The following is a 19,227-nucleotide window of genomic DNA, read 5'->3' as shown; positions in this document are numbered from 1 at the left end:
TAGTTTCACCAACTCTTGGAAGAACATTCAGTGCAAAAAAACAAAAAACAGGCAGTACATTTAGATCAAAGTATGTAGAGCGACCTGCACATGTTTACACTTCTGTTCGGTGAGCTACGCAAAACTAAAATACATCAAGAATCTTATTTGCCGGCACTGTTAACAGTTAAAGTAAATGCCCTCTCTTTTGTTAATGCTCAATTGGTAAAATATATATATATATATATATATATATATATATATATATATATATATATATATATATATAATGCATACTAATCTAATTTAAAACCATTATATATCCAAGGAGATTGCTGAGTGTGGTTTTGCAGCGCTGCACTGCATCACATACATTTTGCATGTGCATTCGTTTTCCCTAGGTTTATACTCGGCAGTATTCCTGGATCAGCTAATGGCCAACCTACCTGTCGCCCCGTCTCTCTGCCATTTAGGTCCTGGGCAGGTTTTTTTTTGTTTGTCGCTTATGATTTTGTCGGCATATCTGCGTGTTCCAGTGGGAACATCTAGCAAAGCTGTTCGATCACGCTTTTGCCTTTTTATCCATCTTGCTCTGGAGCTAGTACTCCATGGTGACTTTCAGTCTGCTGGTTGCTGCTACTCCATCCGGGGGCTCACAGGCCTGAGGATGAACACAGCCTGCCCTGGTGAATGTACCACAGGGTCACCGTGAACAAAAGCAAAAGCGCCCCCGGGCCCCACAGGCTGTCATGCACTCACCTCGCCAGCAGATGTGTGAAACTGCAGGAGAAGGCTATTCTGAAGGTGTGTGGTACGCGGCATGTGAATGATACAATGCCTGTGCTGAACAGGGTTCTGTTTAAAATGTTGACTTACTAAGTGAACATTGTTTAAGTGCAGGCTTGTACCTCCGGGTCACCGATGATGGGCGGCAGCTATCATGGGAAACGTTGCGCTGAAGTGCAGCCAGCACTGTCTCGAAACACATTCCCTTTCTAAAGAAACTCATGACATCAGACAGCGCCGCTCTATTTTATGCCCGGAGATGAATTTGCCAAATGTGTTACATCCCAGAGGAAATGTGAAGGTGAGCAGGGACGATTATGACTGAGGTTGGCCGGGTAATGAGACATGACACAGAGGGTTTAACAAGAAACAGGTGGCGTATTGATTCTAGTGACAATAAAGTGATTAATTGACCAATTTAGATTATTTTCCTAACAAGGGCTGACATTGGGTAATCTACTGAAGACCGGGAAATAAAAATAAGGGAACAGCAAGATTTTAAAAAAAGGAACAAAATGAAATGTAATGTCTCAAAATGGCAGAGGACACTTTAAGAATAACTGGTGCTGTTTGTGACTGCGTCCCGTGAGCGATGCTGAATGAAAGCGGTGCGAGTCGAACCGATAGTTTGAGCAAAAGAAACCATTTAGTTGAAGGATGCTGAAATGCTGAGCGAAAACGGAGCAGACGTGCCGATTCTGTGATATTTCTCGCACTACGAGCGGCACCTTTCACGGTAAAGTTAAGCATGTAATGTCACTGGTTTGAAGGCCCAAATCAACCCATGCAATTCTCGGAGAATAACTTCCATTAGCCAAATCTTTTCTATAAGTTATCATAGCAAGAAAAAAAACAAAAGTCAAAGTGTTGGCTAAGACTTTATGCTATCAGGTAATGAAAAAAGCAAAAACCAAACACAGGTATGATTAGGACAACACGGAATCCATTTACCTCATGAGTAGACTGGCCTACAGATTAGATAAAACATTCATTAATAAATAATAAATGCATTTCTATTACGTCCCTCCCACGGTCCATCAACAGTAGTACCTGAGTGGTTTGTGAGGATGCTTCATAATTACCGTAAAATGTCAGTCCAGCAGTTTATTAATGTGCATTATGTTCTGACTTGCAAGATAAGTGAAACTTTTACGATGAAACTGTGAAAATTGAAGCAGCAGAGGCCTATATATCCTGATTTATCGGTTATACGGGTAAATACCTGGAAACGGTCGATCCTACATTTCCCATAATGCAACTCAGATCTGTTTTATAGTTATTCCCTTGCCAACGCCTTTTAAACGCATTTTTTTTAAATCTGGATGTGTGTTTTGTTGTTGTTGTTGTGCCCGTGTAGGCCGACGTGTTATGGGCCATGACACAATATAGAACTGCCCCTTTAATAAAAGCCCACAACCCCTAATCCTTCATTTAATGCAACAACATACACGTTCCCCACAGTCACTGCGAACGGACACCGGGTCAACAGTCTGTCCCACAACGTGTCCCTCTGTGTCCCTCTGTGTCCCCGCATCCCGCATCCTGCGAGAAGCCTGGACGCTGTCTCCTCGGTGGACGTCCCCGTGGGAGAGGGAGACAAGGAGAGAGGGGGGGGGGGGGGTCAGAGAGAGAGTGAGAGAGAGAGAGAGAGAGAGAGAGAGGGGGGGGAGACACGAACGAAAGGGAAGCAGGAATCACAGACATGCCCAGCTGCACACACGCGCAGCGGCGCTGTTTGGGGGCGTGCAGAAAGGCGCCAAACAAAGTAGCGTTTACCGGATAAGCGTGAACACGGCTGTTTGTTGTTTTTACCCCCCCGCCCCCAGCCCCCCCTTAAATGGAAATATTTCCGCTGGCGGAGTGCGGCGTTTAGCCCGTGTGTTGTGGAAAAGAGGGCTCCGGCGTTCTGCAAACACCCCCCCCCCCCCCCCCCCCCCTCCTCACCCCACGACCACCGGACTCATTTGCTGTGGATATTACGGGAAGTTTTTTTGGTGTGTGTGTGTTTGTTTTTGACGTCTAACTTTTCGGGAAAAACGTGAGACGCTGAACCGGCGAGCCCGGGCTTCGGTTGGACACGCGGGCTCCGCGCGCCCGCCGCGACGCTGTCCGGCTCCCCGAAATGTGAGCCGCTGCACCGAAGTCCGTACATGACAAACCCGCTGCCCCCAGCTGTTTCCCCGCGCCCCCCGCTCCAACCCGCCGTTCAACTGTTCTAAAACCAAGTATTTCCCCCCTCCCACCCCCTCGGATTGGATATGCGAAGCAAACTTTTTGACAATGAAGAGGAGAAAATTCCCGTAGCACGTCTCTGTCGTCCATCGCCGCCGCCGCGCGCGCTCAACGGGACCCGCGTGAGTGCTCCGCTCCGTCCCTTCCGAGCCTTCCCTTCCACGTCGCGGAGACGGCACAGTTGACATGCGTCTGGGAGGGGGGGTGTAACCGCGGGGAGGCACGGTTGCGAAATCGCCCGATTAGCTGATAGTGAATGATTACAATAGGTTCCGGGCGCAGGTAAGGAGCCCTCGTCCGCCCGCTCGCGCAACCTCAGCTCCGCCGCCGAGCCACTTCGGGGATCCGTCTTCAGTACTTTTGTGTGCGCGGGGAGTGCCCGCCAAACCCCGGAGCCGCTATGGAGGAGTGGAGACAATGCGGGCGGTGGTTGATAGACTGCAAGGTCCTGCCCCAGAACCACCGGGTCGTGTGGCCCTCGGCGGCCGTCTTCGACCTGGCGCAGGCGCTGCGAGACGGGGTGCTGCTGTGCCAGATGTTGCACAACCTCTCGCCGGGTTCGGTGGACCTGAAGGAGATCAATTTCAGACCCCAGATGTCACAGGTGAGTCGCGAACCTCCGTTTTGATTCATGTAAGCGCGCACGCACGCACGCACGCGCACACACCCCTCCGGGCTATGCGTGCTGTGACCGTAGCCAACGCATACAAACACTCTTACATGCTGGTCTTTGGATTGCTCTATTCCTCATCCACTCCCATGTTCCATGCATTGTTTGGGAGGTTGGGAACGGCATTTTACAGCATCCCACTCCTGGATTTTTGGACCCCCCCCCCCCCCTCACACACACACACACCCTCAGAAGATCCACTCTCAGACGCACAGATGTGCACACTGTAACACAAGCAGCACCAGGCTGGAGGAGCTACGGTGCTGCCGCCACACCTCAAGTTTAATCTCGTCTCCGGTTGCCTTGTTCTCTTGTTGTTTCGCCTAACGCGAAGAAGCGTGACATTGTCTCGAGTACCCCAACAAGGGGCAGTGGTCTGTAGGACGCTCGCTGTCAAGACGATGAGTGGGTGGTAATTGAGTATTATCCAGTCAAACCCAAGGTGGTAATTCGGTGTTCTACTTTAGTCGTCCTTTTTCTGCCGCCATGGAGCCGGCTGTGGCAGCTCCACGTGGACAAACGAAAGCACAATCCTTGAAAGTCTTCTTGTCTTAGGAAACGCCACCTGTATGGTCTCCCTTTGAAATCCAGCGCTGAGGACCGCTTGTTGTTTGCTTTTGTAAATGTTACCCGTGTCGCATTGCAGAAGGGACTGGATGGAAACAACATCGTAAAGTCCCCTACAAGTCCTTTTCCAGTAGAGGAACAGTTCAGAGTTTAGATTGTTTGGCGGTTTTGAATCACCGTTGCCGAAGTCTCTATGGAGGTGCCTCTCCTCTTGAGCTCATTCTTGTTTCCAGAAAAATAATGCGAGGAAGTGTTGGGTGAACACGAGGAAGTGCAGACAACCTCAGCGGAGGATTGAAAGTCTTCCGTGGCAAATGCTCCCCTCGGCCGATTCAGTACAGCTGAGCCTCCCCTCAACGCACAGGGATTTAAGTCTGTGAATAGATAGTTCCAGGTATTCTCCCAGTCACGCCCTCTCGCAGGCCGAAAGCTGCGATGGCAACGTAGCCATTGACCTCCTGTAGCTCATTGGTGTGATATTCCCTGGCACACCTTCCCTGACCCCTTTCTATCACAATAACGAGTGAGTGAATGTGTGTGTTGCATCTGTCTGGCTGGCTGCCTCTTTTTTGGTGTTTTGAGTGATGAAACATCCTGTAGTCCATCACCAGAAATGCCCTCCACACTTCTGATAATCCATTGACCCCGAGCTCGATAGAGGGCTTTGTAATCGCTAACCAGATTGTGGGGACAAATAACTTGAAAAGATACAACTTGTCCGCTTGCAGGTAAAAAAAGATTAATATCTAAAACCATTCTGTGTTTGCAATCAGGAGCACACACACACACATGTTCAGCAGTTCCTTGGGCCCGGTTCTGTTGCATTGAACCCAGAAGAGGGGCCGCGCCTGGTCGTTGGCTCTGGGAAGACGTAATGGGCATATCGGCATTGATAGGACCAAATGGTTAAAATAATTCACGTTAGTGGCAAATCTTGTCCTCCTCTCTGTTTTGCCTAGTAACAACCAGTAGCCGAGACTTAACAGCTCAGAGGCCACTGACTTCTGTGATTACTGGGCGAGCGAGAGGGAGAGAGGGAGAGAGGGTCTGGATGGCACACTTTGATCCGCCCCCTAATCCCATGCTCCCACTGAGTGTGAATCCTCAGCGAGGGTGGAAGTGGGGGTAGTCCTCAGTGACAAATTGGGTTAAACCAAATCCTGGCAGCAGAACAGTGGTGTGTGTGTGTGTGTGCCTGTGTGTGATTTATGATAAGCAAAAAGGTCAGAGAGCGGGTGATTTTTAGCCAGCGGAGTCGGCGGGCCACATGAAGACAAGGTGAGGCGGAGCGATGACATCATTCGGTCCTGATTGATGCGTTCTCAAATTGAGTTTAGTCTCGAAATATGCCCTGCTTGTTAAACAGTTAGTCTCGGTGTGTTTGACCCAGGTGCTACCGGGGAAGTTTTAATGCTGCGTGACCCCCCCCCCCCCCAGCCTCCGAGAGAAGCATCCAGCCAGAAGGGATTCTTTTCATTCTCCTGACCCACACGTTTGGCCCAGTGGCTGCTGTTAACAGACCCTAATCCCAGTTTAGCTATTGGGAGTGAGCCCTGCGGAGCTTTACCTCTGGGCCTCATCGCTTTCTGCAGCTCGGAGGGAAGTCGTAGCAACACTGAGGTCATTTTTGATGAGGTGTCCATAAAACGGCATGTGGGCGTATGAATGTTGAGTACGCACAACAACCGTAGCTCTTTAACATGAGCTTTGTGATTTGTAGCTTTTCAACGTTTTCTAGGGCGGATGTCTTAGCGAGCAGTTTGAGACTGTAAAGGGGGGCTTTTGATTTGTCCCTCCTGCACCGAGCCAACACAATAGACTCAAGAAGATCCTGGGTTTCCAACACAGAAATGTCACAAAGGGGGCCAAGTTCTCCTCGTGTGTGTTGGTTGTTTTTATAGCTGATTATTAAATGTTTTGATAATCTATACAGTGTGAAAGGCATTTATTAAGAAGTAACACATCTAATTCTTGTATCTACAATGTAATGTGTTTTTTCTGTAATATTTGTACACTGACAACATACTGGTAAGCAGCATTTGAAGGTGGAGGTCTTATCTGGGATTTTCTCACATCTTTAAGAAATAAATGAGGGTCCGAAAAATGCGTTCTGAGCAGTGTACACATTGAGGTGTACAGTGTATATTTAAGTGAGCGAAGGACCGTGGCTACACCAAGGAAAACAGTAGATATGTCAGGACCCAGGTACTTTCATGGATCTGTAGCACATCTTATCGGGCTACACTTTGTATATCATATATATATATCATATCATGGCTGATCACAAGAGGTGGGGGAATAAGATTTTCATTTCTTATGTTTTAGTGTGGATTTTCTTTTTTTTTATTAGTGCTGGGTGGAATCAAATATCCTTTTAGTAAGAATTTTTCACACACCGGTGCATAGCTAGAAACGACGGTTTCTTCAGCAGGCAGCAAAACGAGAGACGGGAGATGAGATGAACCGATACAAGTTGGGCCCCAAGAGAGGAGCTGTGTGCTGGAGTGGAGTTTTTTCATTTTTGAAAAACCCGACGTAAGTTGGATCAGAAAACGATTCATTGCAACACAAGCAGCCACAACAGCTAACACGCTAACTTGCTGCCCGGTTGCGAGCGGTGGACAATGGGCGGGAGCAGCTGTTCAGGTGGCCAGCGGTCCTTTCTGCCGCAATGAATGTGTTAAAAAAAATACTGCCAAAATCAATTAAAATACAGTGAAATTAATTTTTGGCCATTCCGACCAGCCCTATTTCGTATGTGCGAATATTTCTTTTTCGCGTAACTCATCGCTGAAAGGAGGCGTGAAGTACCACTTCCTCTTCCTCCTTCCTTCTCAGGAGCTGGTTCAAGACGACCTTCGCGAAGGCGGTCAGATAAATCTCTACTTGTATTTGTTTCTGAATGCTCAGCAAGGCTGGCCTCTCTACCTCCAGGCCGAGAAACGGGCGCTTAATGAGCTCCGGTGCTTCGGAGCTCCAGAGTGTGCACATACCCAGAATCCAACGCCTCGGGCTGCGTGTGAAAGATGAGACCGAGCCATGCTCTCTGAAGCCTTTTGTATGTTTTGCTTTTTTTCCCCCCTTTCACTTAGCGTTTCTCATTTTTTTTTCTGCTGTTAGTGAGGTGGTTGTGAAAGCCTTTGGGATGACTCAGCCAGATATCAATGTGTGCGGATTGCAGTGTGAGTGAGAGATGGTACAGCAACCTGTTCTCAGACCTGATTCCCGGTTGGCTGAGCTGCGAGGGCTCCTTCCACATCTCACGCAGAGCTGGCTGCGTGAGAAATCTTTTAAAAAAATATTAAAAATACATTTTACAAATAGTCAATTTGTGTCTATTTCTGTTTTTGATACATGGAATATACCCAGTAATATTTGTAAATTAAGATATCTGCGCATATAATATGCTTTTCCTGCACACTCACGAAAGTTAATGAGTGACGTTATATTTTTAGCGTCTCAAAATGTATTGAGTTTTGGGCATTGCTCTCGCCGCCCTTCGCCGCGCTCTCATCAGGTGAGTCTCGTGCCGCGCCATTTAATAACATAACAAGAGCGACCGCCGGCAGTGTCCTTCCAAGAAGACCCGACCCGAACTCTGTACCGAACCCGAACTTTGCCGGAGAAACTAGAGGTAAAACAGCTGGACCAGATCAGCCTGACGTTACAATCAGACAACGGACCGGCGTGAAAGGAAAGCCGACGCTTCTTAACCGATGCTACACCGGTATGTTTAGCTAGCTAGTAAGCTACGTGCTAACGCTGTATATACGCGCACCGCGTGCAGGCCTGTGTTTGTAAGTGGAGGCTGGTTGACCGCAGCGATAACGCCGTTGCTACCATCTGCGACACAAACAGGACTGCAGTGAGGATACACAACCAGGACCTGGATAAAAACAGGGACATTTACCCCAAAATAATTCATTCTGTGAAGTTTTGTGGGTCTTTTGAGTTGGTCCTTCCTCAACACACCAATTGGGTGTTTGCCCAACAAACTAGGTTCATAGGTGCATCTCCATAATAAATATATATAACATAATTACTGAACTGTTTAAATAAGATGTCCTAATAATGTTAAACTGTTGGAATAAATGTTAAATATTTAATTGCAAAGTAATGCATTGAATAACACTGGGATGTTTGCTGAAAAGGATTGGCTGGCCCTCCCCCCAAAACAATCCACCTGCCGCCACTGCCGGGGGCCCTCCCTCTCCGTCCGGCTCCCGCCCTCTAAATTGGCTGCCGCCGGCAACTCGCAGGAGATGGTTTGAATGTGATTTCTTTTATTTATTTATAAATCCGGCTATTCATACTACGTCGCCAACGGCTATACATACAGAGCTGCAAACCCGCGATTGATTGACCAGCGTGACGGTTTGGTCACATACACAATGGGCCACTGAGTTCTGGCTATTTCTTCGTGGTTAAAGAAGAGCTGGATAATTCATTTAGAATTATCAGAAGAATCTGCTGCATTGACATCTCTGTATATAGCGGAAAATAAGACTTTTTTTGAAGCATCTCTGATTGAAACATCAGCATTTGAGGCGAAGTGAAGTGAACACTTGAATTCCCATCTCACAGAGCTCTGCAGCTCTTGAAATCAGATCACAGGAAGTGTGCAAAGCACAATACGCCAGCCCACCCACCATTCTGCAATCTCTTGCTTTTGTCCAGTAGTGCGAAAGGGTCGGCGACCACTGTGGACAACCACCCACCCCCGCCTCCCCCAGGGGTTATTTAATATCTGCATTCCGCCGAGCGCTGACCCCGTGACCCCAGCGTGAGCCGGATGCAGGTAATACTGCTAATGGAGCTCGTTAGGCACACGTCCTGTGCTACACAGATGGGGCGTCGGTTCTGGATGCTAATGGGATGGACAAAGGAAGGAGGGTAAGGGGGGGGGATGGGGACCAGAGGGGGGACCAGACCGGGGACACCCAACCCTTTGTGTGAATGAATCCCTCTCCTAAGGTCACAGAACGCATTTGAAGTGTAACTTTTGATATCCGTGTGGCTTGTGTGCTGTGCTGACATTATCCACAACTGGCATCAAAACTGTGACATTTCTTGAGGGGATTGAAACGGCCTTTGTATTAACCTTCCAAAGCGTCCCAGTAACCGTTCAGTGGGCTGTAGTTCTATTTGAGCTACGAAACATTTCTCATAAAAGACTGGTTTGAATACCAATACACTGAATATTTTATATGTAGATGTGATATGATATAAATATTATGAAATAAAAGATTGCTTTTGTAGAATAAAAAACAAACACTTTATAGTAATGAAGATAGAGGAAAGCAAAGTAGTACTGAGAAATAATTGAAACAACTGAATTTTGAATGAAAAGTTTCTTCATAAAATCTTGTAAAAAATGTACCTTCAGCCAAACAAGCTTTTACTGAACTGCATCATCAAATGACTGGAACCGGCGTAAGTTAGCCGTTAGCTCCCTACGCAGCCAACGTTGCCTGAACTCGATTTCTACACAGATTCGTTTTTCACAATGAACCATCATAATCGGCCCCTCGAAATCTTTGATGATCTCACCCACTTATTTGCAATGAACGACAAACAAAGTTGACTTAAAATGCAGTATTCATCCACTGTCAATCACGGCCCATCACGTTGTTAATGAACTATTGTAAGCAAAATGATAAGCCTAACCAACAGGAATCACTGCATCGGTCTGTAGGGGATCTTGCCTCTTTCACTCTGAGGTAAGATTGCATAAAACAGGGTAATATTTCCCCGAGCTGCTATCGATTCAGTTCAAGGTCACTTGGTTTGAGCCAATGTGGATGCCACAGCAGGGAGCTCGTACTTTCTTCAGTTGAAGGACGGTCTTGGCCTTAAGAATAAAAGCTCCCTCCCCTTAGAAACAGAAGTAAAAAAAAACAGTGAGGTATATAAATGCTTCTGTACAGCTGCGCCTGTTTAAGTCATGACACTTTCTTGTAAGCTGAAAAAGAATTTATCCTCTTAAAATAAAGCCGCTCTGTGTGTGCATGCCAATATCCTGAGCTGCATCCACGTTCTTTTCACTTGGGCTTTTTTTCTTGTGTCCTCCCGTGGACAAATGTGAGGGGAGGATGCAGAATTAAAACTCACTTTCATCCGAAGCGATGTTCGCGCGTGTTGACGACGAACATCTGGATAGCGTGCACTCTCCAAAATAATAGCGGCAGCAGTGCAATACCACTGCACAATCCGGTTTAGCTGCAGCGTCTTTTCGACGTTAAAAGCGTGGCGTCTCCGCTCATGCGGCCTCTGAGCAGCCTCCCACTTCACGGCTCCAGACAGTAGCGCGGGTCGAATGAGGATCAGATAAGGGAGTTGGCCTGTGCCCTGCGTGTCAGCTGTGCAAACAGAACATTCAAATATCCTCAAGGAGAAGAAGAGCGTCCCGAGAGCTGTCCGGAACGGTGTTAGAACAGCTGACAAGAGTTTAGAGGTGTGTTCACACCTCAGCGCTGCCGGCTTCCACAGCGTAGCGGGCGCCTGACATTCAGCGCATGATAAGGTCGGCTGAACATTGAACGAGGGGTGTAAAAAAGGAATTAGATGAAGACTATATTATGACTTGCTTCACTTCTCCGTAGTGCTTCGGGATTATTATACAACGCTCACCCTCTAAATTAAATCGCTTTGTACCATATTATCTAGTGTTGCCATCCATGTGTGAACATCTGTCTCTTTTTTAAAACAAAAAAATGTCCTGCGGTAAACAAGAAGTGGAGATGAGTGTTTGAGGCTGACCGAGACGGCACAAAGTCCATTCTGTAATTTAGCGAATTCAGTATTACTTCCTGGTTATTGTTCAATAGAACCAAAACCCAAACGGACTTGCTATTCATATTTGTCATATCATTTACGATGTAACGCTATGCTGTCATTGATCTCAAAGAGGAAAATGGTCCTTTTTAGAAATACCGTTCTACCTCTAAATGTATCTCCATACATACAAATCCAGGTCAAAAGTTTTCATCATTTAACAAAACAAGCTTTAAATCTGAAAATCTGAAATCTGCAACCAAAAAGTATAATGCATCGAATATCAAAAAGATATACTGAAGAATGGGGAAAAAAACACTTTTCAGTGAACCGAGTAAAACATATTCAAGCCAAAAATACTTTTTGTCCACTCATTTTTATTTAGAATACATTGTTCTATTTTCAAATGTTCAAGACCAAAACCAAAGACGTTATTTTTAGTTTTTCAAATGATCAAAACATTTGACCCGGATTTGGCTCTATATTAATGTATCAGATTGTCATCTGCAGATGTTATTATTAAGATAACATCTGCCAAGAAATAATTAACTAGTGAATAAATGAAGGCATTCAGCTGGGGAAGAACTCACACCTCAGTCATGAATGGGAGAACGATGTAGTCATTGTGTAAGGCAGCAGTCAAATAATGAGTAGTCAAGGTCAATATTAATTCATTTCAAATGACCGGTCACACGTGGAGTGATGCAGCAGCTCTGCACGGCTTCTGCTCATGGCCGGATTACTGAACGGGCCCGCTGGGCTCGGGCCCGAGGCAGTTTGACACAATCCCAATGTTGGGAAGTGCTGAAGAGACTCAAAACTATCACAGAGATGCACAACCAGCAAAAAAAGACACCAAAGGAACAATAAGAGACGCAAAAAGACCAAAAAGTGATACATAGCAACCAAAGAGATGGGGGGCCACAACACTTATTGTTTGGTAGTCGTAAAGGGAAGCAAAAAAGATTCAAAAAGGAGACACAGTAGGGCTACATAAACTAAAAACAGATGCAAAATGGCTGAAAAAAAGACGACAAAATGACCATAAAGAGACACACAACTTGTGAAAAGAGAGGCAAACTGACCAAAACCATGTCTCATTGAGGGGGCTTGTAAGCGCTGTGCACAGGGGCCCATTGTCTTCAAATCCATCCATGTGACTGCTTAAAGAAGCAGGAACAGGAAGTGGATGTGGAATTCAAGCAAGCCCCTTTACCTCTTTCTTTCCACGTATTATATATCGGGTCCCAATCTCCCCCTCACGGACATTTTGAGCTCTTTATGAAACCTTCCTGTGATTCAGCATTGGATGCTGACTTAGCCCAAGGGAATTACCCACAAGTCATTGCAATGTGAGTTAAAAACGAGATTACCAGGGAAAGCTTGGAGGAGGAGTAAACAAAGAGGACGACCGTCAGACCGTCATAATAAAATGTATACATTTAAAACGTTGGTTAAAGATGTAAAAAACCCTCATGAAATCAGACAATATTTATCAATTCATTTATAAAATACAAAATGAAATAAAATGACCTATTATCCTGTATTCAGAGTAAAACATATGAAACATATACCCTCAATTGTAAATCGGATTTTTGACATTGCCATGGTGACGTGACTGCAAAGTGCTGTTACACCATTTCAAGCAAGGAAACATTAGAAATTCACGTGTTTGCATTGGGAATAAACCAATACAAAAAAAAATATGTAAATGCAGATTTGAGGAATCACTCCGCTCAATAAATGATCAGATGATCATTGACTAGGAACGATTTAATGTTAAGTAATTTAGCTCCTGCAGCTTAACTGTTGATTCCAGTAAAAGCCCAGCACTTGATTGGCGCACAAGCTTAGCTCCCTCCACTCGAGAGGAGAAGAGTCCATGAGGGTCCTGCACCCAGAGCGGTGCACACTCTGCTGCACAGGCCTCACACTCTGCATGTGGGCCACGTGGGCCGTGATGTGACAATTCGGGCGGAAAGGCTGCCACAGAACAATCAAACGTTGAGTTCTGAAATCACCAGAGAGCCTGCATTGTAGGGATGGGAGCGCGTATTAATCTCTCGCCTCGATTTCGTTCACCAGAGGACTGACAAACAGGGAAGTGGAGCGCAGATTTGATCTCGGCTTATGTAAGATCAGAGGTGATAAGCCTCCAATCTCCTATCCGATTTGGTGCAAACGATAAAATGTATCCCGCGGGCAAGTGAGGGGAAGCAATTATTGTGAGACCAAACGAGATAGAATAAACAACTTACTTCTTTTTGTCTTTTTCTTTTTGTATTATTAACCTTCTAAAAGGGAAACTAGCTTTGGCTGTAATTTGAGTCATTACAGCAGATGGAGCTCGGCGTTTCTGCCCAGTGAGGCTCTTCTTTGCTTGGTGTCCTACGGTGGCTTGTACGTGACTCAGCCGCTCGGTGTGACTCAGCGGGGGGGCCACGCCGTTTCATCATGTGTATTTAATAAGGATAAAAAACCCAACAAAAAGTCTCCACCTAAAGTCTCCCTCTCTTCCCCACATTCAGGGAAGTCAGAAATGCAAGCGGGGAACTCTGAGCTGACCTAATCTTTGCTTGGGAGACTTTAAGTGATGTCATGTCAAGGCAGTTTACAGCTAATCTAGTAAGCATTTCACTGAGGGCTTTATTTATTACTTTCTTTTTTAACTCCGAATCGTCCATGTGTGAAAACACTGGCGACTTGGGGCTCCCTCCATTAGCCTTCCTCTCATAATTATCTTACTTAACGAGCTGTCAGGGGACGCATTACGCGTCGAAGGAAAGCGAGCCGCCATGACAACATGCCGTCGCAATAGAGACGGACAAAAGGGATCACGCAGCCTTATGGACACCGTCTGATTTCCAAAGAGGCTCCGTCTGCATGGCGGTTGTTGTGGGCGATTAGCACGGGCATGCGGTGGAATGGCGCCTGGATCCTCGTGGAGCCAGCTACGCTCTGCTGGGCGCCGTCGCTCTGCAGAGGCCGAGAGAGAGAGAGAGACTCTGTAGTGTTGTAGCCAGATGGCTGAATCGCTCCCCTGTAGCTCTCCTCAAACAAGGCCTCCGCCCCCCTTTTTCTATTTTAAAGAATTGATTTTTGGCTCTTTGGTTGTTAATCAGCCAGTGGGTCCGTCCTTCCAGAGACTGGCATCTGTCCGCCGTCCAGCGGCGGCGGCGGCACCCGGCCCGTGCCGCGGCGAGCTGCAGTCGGGGCGGTGCCACAGTCTGATTCCAGCTGCTGCCAGACGGATCGCGGCTGCGTCTTGCCGCAGACAACAGATTAGGATCTGGGTTGTGCATCTGGGAAGGGGGGGGGGGGCACAGCAGCACCGGGGACACCTCCAACCCCAACTGTACACACACACACTGTAACACTTTAGCTGCTTCTTTCTGGGGGGGTAAACCGTTTTATACGTCCTCTCTCTCCACCAGAGGAAATGGATAATAGGAACCCGTTGTGACGCACAGCTAAGTAGAGAAGGGGTGTTTATACGTTGCACTAGCCATGGATTTTCTCAGGGCCTTTGCCTCGGAGTCGCTGCGCCAAGCGGCCGATATCCAATTACCGATGCGTATTGATCATATCACATAATTGGCTGCGGAAGGGGAAGGGCACAGAGGCAGGGTTACAGCGCGTATTGATCCTCTTCGCGGCTCAGTCTCTAGTTAATCATGCAAACAAAGTGGAACAGTGTGTCGCCGGTTGCACAGGGTGGAAGAGATTGTTTCCGTGCTCAACCTTTTAGGTCAGAGACCGCTGCTCGGTGATTTGGGATCGAACTCCCCCACGGCCCCCTTCCCGAGTGTGTTCTTGGTGTTTTTGGTCACGGGAACAAACTACAGTATTTCATTAACCTGCGTCTTGTGTTGGCTTTCTGTTAACGGGTCTTACATCAGCTGTGAAATGCACTAAAAACAAGTACCTATTTTGGTTACCTTGTTAGGCTTCCTGTTGTGGGCCTCTGGGCCTTTCTTTATTGGTTGGTGACCCTGCAAGTCACCACCTCTGTACTGAATTCACCTCGCAGTTTAACCGGCATTATTTCAGTCGTGATACAATGTGTGGTTGTGGGTCGTGTGTGTTAGTCCGAGTTTTGTTTTAGTTTGTCTCAGTCCCCCAAAGTACGACATGATGACAGACAAATGAAAGAAAATGCAGCCAGTGTTGCGCTGAGCTAAAAACCAACAGGGCTTTCTGTTTTCATCTGACAGTTGGGTAAAAACTGTTGCTCGTCAACTAGTCCGTTTACCACTAATGAACTTCACAGCACGAACACGGGCCTTTAATTCCATTCTCTTGTTGGTTATATACACACAGGAAATGAATCACACATTGTAGTTATAGAGAAGCAATCTGATCATAACGTTGAAGACCCGCCCCCAGTGTCTGTCATTAAGACACAGGCGGGAGGAGACCCGAGTGGTCCGGTGGAGGGTTGGTGCACTTTGACCCACCCGACCATCCCGATCCAGAGGAAACACAAGCGCCATGTGGGACTCTCACAAACCTGCATTTGTATTCTGCGGGTTTCATTCCAAGTTTTCTCCCCCCATTAATCTGAAATGTGCTTCTGTCTTGCATACTAATGACGTCCCAATTGTCACTGTTAACAAAAGCCAGGGAAGCCGTATATTAAGCTTTTATCTACTCTGGGAAGTTATCTTGCCAAATTTCCACAGCAATTTAACAAATTCTGCCATGGCGGACAGGAACGATAAAACTAGACGCTTTCAGCAGGAAAAGTAGCCAACAAAAGAAACAGCTGGAGGGGAAAAAGAGAAAGCAGATGTTTCTGAGAATGTATATTTTTTATTTCCACTATGCGCTTTAACACAGAAACAAATACCTCCAAAGTGTTTATGCACAGTTGTGTTTCTATTTAGTCTACTGACCCGCAGCGCCGTGTGAGGGCCGCTTGCAGCTGTTTCAGCAAGTTCACCAACTTCAGACGCAATGCGATCCGTTTGCAGGGGGAATGAAAGTGTTTATCTTTTTTATTACATTTTTTTCAAACGCAACGGAATATCTGATTGATGATATTCCTAAAAAACACCCATTTCAGAGTTGCAGCCAGAGGTATGCAGGTGAGCTCCCTCAATCCCATTTCACATCTCTGAAGAAAAACACAAACCTGCCACCGGTTTGGTGTTCGCATAATGAAAGCAACGGCCCGTGAACACGCGAGAGCTAAACAATTTGGAATTAATTGAACCGAAGCTCCCGGGGAAAAGCCGCGAGAGAGAGAGACACACAGAGAACGTGATTGAGAGGAAGCTTTTAGTAGCTTTCTCCGGTGAAATTGAGCATGTCCCTCGCAATGACGCTCGGCGCTCATCTGCTTCTTGGCGAGGGGCCGTCCATTAGCAGACACACGTTCGCCTTGACCACACGCGGCCGGGATGGACGGGCGCGGCCGCTGCAAACGGTGGGCACGTTGTAGTCAAGTTTTAGTCAATAATTTATACACCACGAGTGGTGCACTAGTTCCCTTTGTACTTTTGGAAAGCTTCTACAAATCGTTTACCACGTGTACTTTAATCGGGTAGATAAGTAGAAGTCACTAATTAATATTTTCCTTTAGTGCCAAGAGTCCAAGGAGAGGAATGTAAGCTAGTGATCAGCAGCCATTTAGCTTTGCATTGGAAAAAGGGCAAAAGAGGCCTGTGGCTCGTGGTCCAAGGCCAGTCCTTTATTCCTGTTTAAAGAGGCATTAAGCAAAGAAGATATACATCTTGATCTTTTATACACAGCCAAACTCTCTGCATCCCTCCGCTTCCATTATTTATGCTAAACTAAGCTCCTAGTGGCTATCGCTTAATCTTTCAGCAAAATAACATGAAAACCATAGCCATCCTCTGCTCATTCTTGGCAAACTGTAAAGTAACAGTAAAACGCTTCATTCATCATAAATAAAGAGTTAATCAGGTACAACTACACTGTTTATTATAGTCTTGCGATAAACCCTGTTTATTCATGTCCGAAGGTTTTGGAGAGGTGTTGGTTGTGGAAAAAAAACGTACTGAGTAAAATGCAGTTTGCAATGACCGGTTGATCCAAGTTGACCCCCCCCCCCCCACCCCCTTCCCCCCTTTGGATATTCACAACTTCCCACTCTCCCTCAGCGAGACAAAGAGTTGTGTAATCGCCACTCCTGCGCTCCCCGTGCGCTTTGCCAGACAGCGAGAAACATCTGGAGGGAGAACAGAGAGTTCAGAGCGCACCCATCTCCAGCCATGTTCGGCCAGGCTGTTATCGAAACCGAGCCCCCCCCCCCCTGTGCACGGGTTGCATTCTTATCCTGACTTTGGGATTTCTGAGAAGACCGCGTGGGTGTGTTCAGTTGTTGAGTGCTCACTGTTTTGTGCGAAGTGTGTATTTTTCTTTCACTCTGTGGGGTTGAAAAAGAAAAACGCTGTTATTATCCTCTCTGCATTTCAATGCTGACAACCTGGAACAGTTTCCCCGGAGGTCTCCGTGCTGTGTGTCGTCACTTTCTTGTTTTCTTACTCATTTTCACATCTCGAGTGGTTTTTCACTTCAGTCCTTCAGTTAGAGAATAGATCGTAATGTTTCCTCCGCCGTGGCATCTTGAAAATCACAGTAGAAGTGCTGCGTGTGCATCTCAGATATTTTAGGAGGTTTAGGACCTTTGTTGATGTCACTTTTCTACGTCATTGGTTCCACATGAGAATTCGTTTTGCAGGTGCTGGAGTCTGAATTGTAACTGTAGAATAAAACAAAGGAGGGTTCTGCTTTTAGTTTTATTTGCCTTTTCGTTCAACCACGTCGGTTTCAGTTCCCATTGATTCAGCCTGCCTGGATGCAGAGGATGAGTTTCACCCAAACCCACACAAGTACTTCCTGTTCCTGTTTCCTGCTTTATTGGTGAAATGTGCTGTCAAATCTGTGGGTTATGTGGTACTTTAGGCAATCGTGTTTTAAGACCTGCAGCCCGAGCTATGCATCGGACGCATATCAGCGTTGGTGAAATTTCTGGTGATATTTTCCTCAGGAGTTGATAGAAACCAAAACTGACATTACCCATAGTGAAAATCATTTCAATAATGTTGCTTCATGTTGGTCTGATAATACTACTTGTCATATCCAGTTAAAGACAACAATGTTCTGGTCACCGCTGGTTTCTGCCAGCATCACTTATTGCAGGTCCTCGCTTATTGGATCATTCAGCTTATCACTGTAGTTCCTCTGAGTCTGAATCAGGGGCCCCCGTCATTCAGAGCGCTGAGCAGCGCCACGATCATCGTGTCCGCCAGCTTCAGCTTCTAAATATGTCAAACTTTTCAGTATTTTCGCGCCAGCAAAAACCCTTCATCGAGTACTTCATCGACAAGCTGCTAATGTATTTTACCCAATTCCAGTGGTCATGGACCCGAGATGTTATTTGCAATTCAAATGTCTCCCTCTCCAGCTGCTGCAAACGGGGGTAACCGGTAGCTCTATGCTTCTACCACACGGCTACAGGTTTCCCCACCGTTCCAACACAATGTGTCTTCACATTTGTCACACAATGGAAATGGATCTTTCGCTCCCTCGAGTTTTGCCACCGTGGATTCATTAACTCACTGACAACAGGCCTCTGTCTTGCAAAAAAAAAAAAAATCATTTGGATTCCTGAAAACCTTCTGCGGTCTCCACCTTCGCAGCTGAGGTCGTAGCCTTCAGCGCGCGTTGGAGACGTGTGACTGTTTCCACTTTGCCGGCTACCATTTAGCCGAGGGGTTGGATGTACGTCGGGGTTTGACTGGCTCGCCTTTGCCCCCCCGGCGGTGCTCTTTCATTTCTCTCAGCCGTACCTTATTCTTTCCAATATGACTTGACCTTGACGGAGTACAAGGGGAGTACGGGATCGCGTTTTCCCTGACTGCCACCCTCAGATCGCCCTTTGAGATGATGAAGTGGAGGGCCGGCTCACATTCATCTTTCCCACCCGCACAGCCCCCTTTTCTCTCAACAGCTCTCTCTCTCTCTCTCTCTCTCTCTCTCTCTTTCCCTCCCTCTCGGTTGTCTTTGTTTCCGGCTCAGATGCGGAGGAAATGAAAACTTTGCCCTCTGAAAAAATAATGAAACTCCGGCGAGATAGAGAACCATTGTTGAAACGAATTATATTCGAGATAATAGAAGATATTGAAAGGTAGAGGACACTTCTCTGGCGTGTCTGCAACAACTGCATTCTGTGAATAAGTAAATGCAACACG

The 19,227-nt window shown here is 46.6% G+C and overlaps 1 protein-coding gene across 12 annotated transcripts in view; it reads left to right on the top strand.

Annotated features, from left to right (window-relative positions):
• Positions 1–2,417: 2,417 nt before the first annotated feature.
• Positions 2,418–19,227, top strand: part of vav2 (vav 2 guanine nucleotide exchange factor) — a 160,181-nt gene continuing 143,371 nt past the window's right edge. For 7 of the 12 annotated variants that reach the window (XR_013452554.1, XM_040198273.2, XM_040198268.2 and 4 more), the window contains exon 1: positions 2,432–3,601. Coding sequence is in view for 11 of the 12 variants with exons in the window: in XM_040198273.2 (XP_040054207.1) it covers positions 3,398–3,601 (204 nt within the window). In the remaining variant the exon portion in view is untranslated. Of the gene's footprint in view, positions 3,602–19,227 lie in introns of all 12 variants that reach the window. The other 5 variants (XM_078088242.1, XM_078088243.1, XM_040198270.2 and 2 more) reach the window with 2 other exon arrangements.

The sequence above is a fragment of the Gasterosteus aculeatus genome, chromosome 14 (assembly GCF_964276395.1).
Source record: "Gasterosteus aculeatus chromosome 14, fGasAcu3.hap1.1, whole genome shotgun sequence".
NCBI lineage: Eukaryota > Metazoa > Chordata > Actinopteri > Perciformes > Gasterosteidae > Gasterosteus > Gasterosteus aculeatus.
The sequence above is the reverse complement of the archived record's forward strand: the minus strand, read 5'-3'. Positions and strand labels throughout refer to the sequence as shown.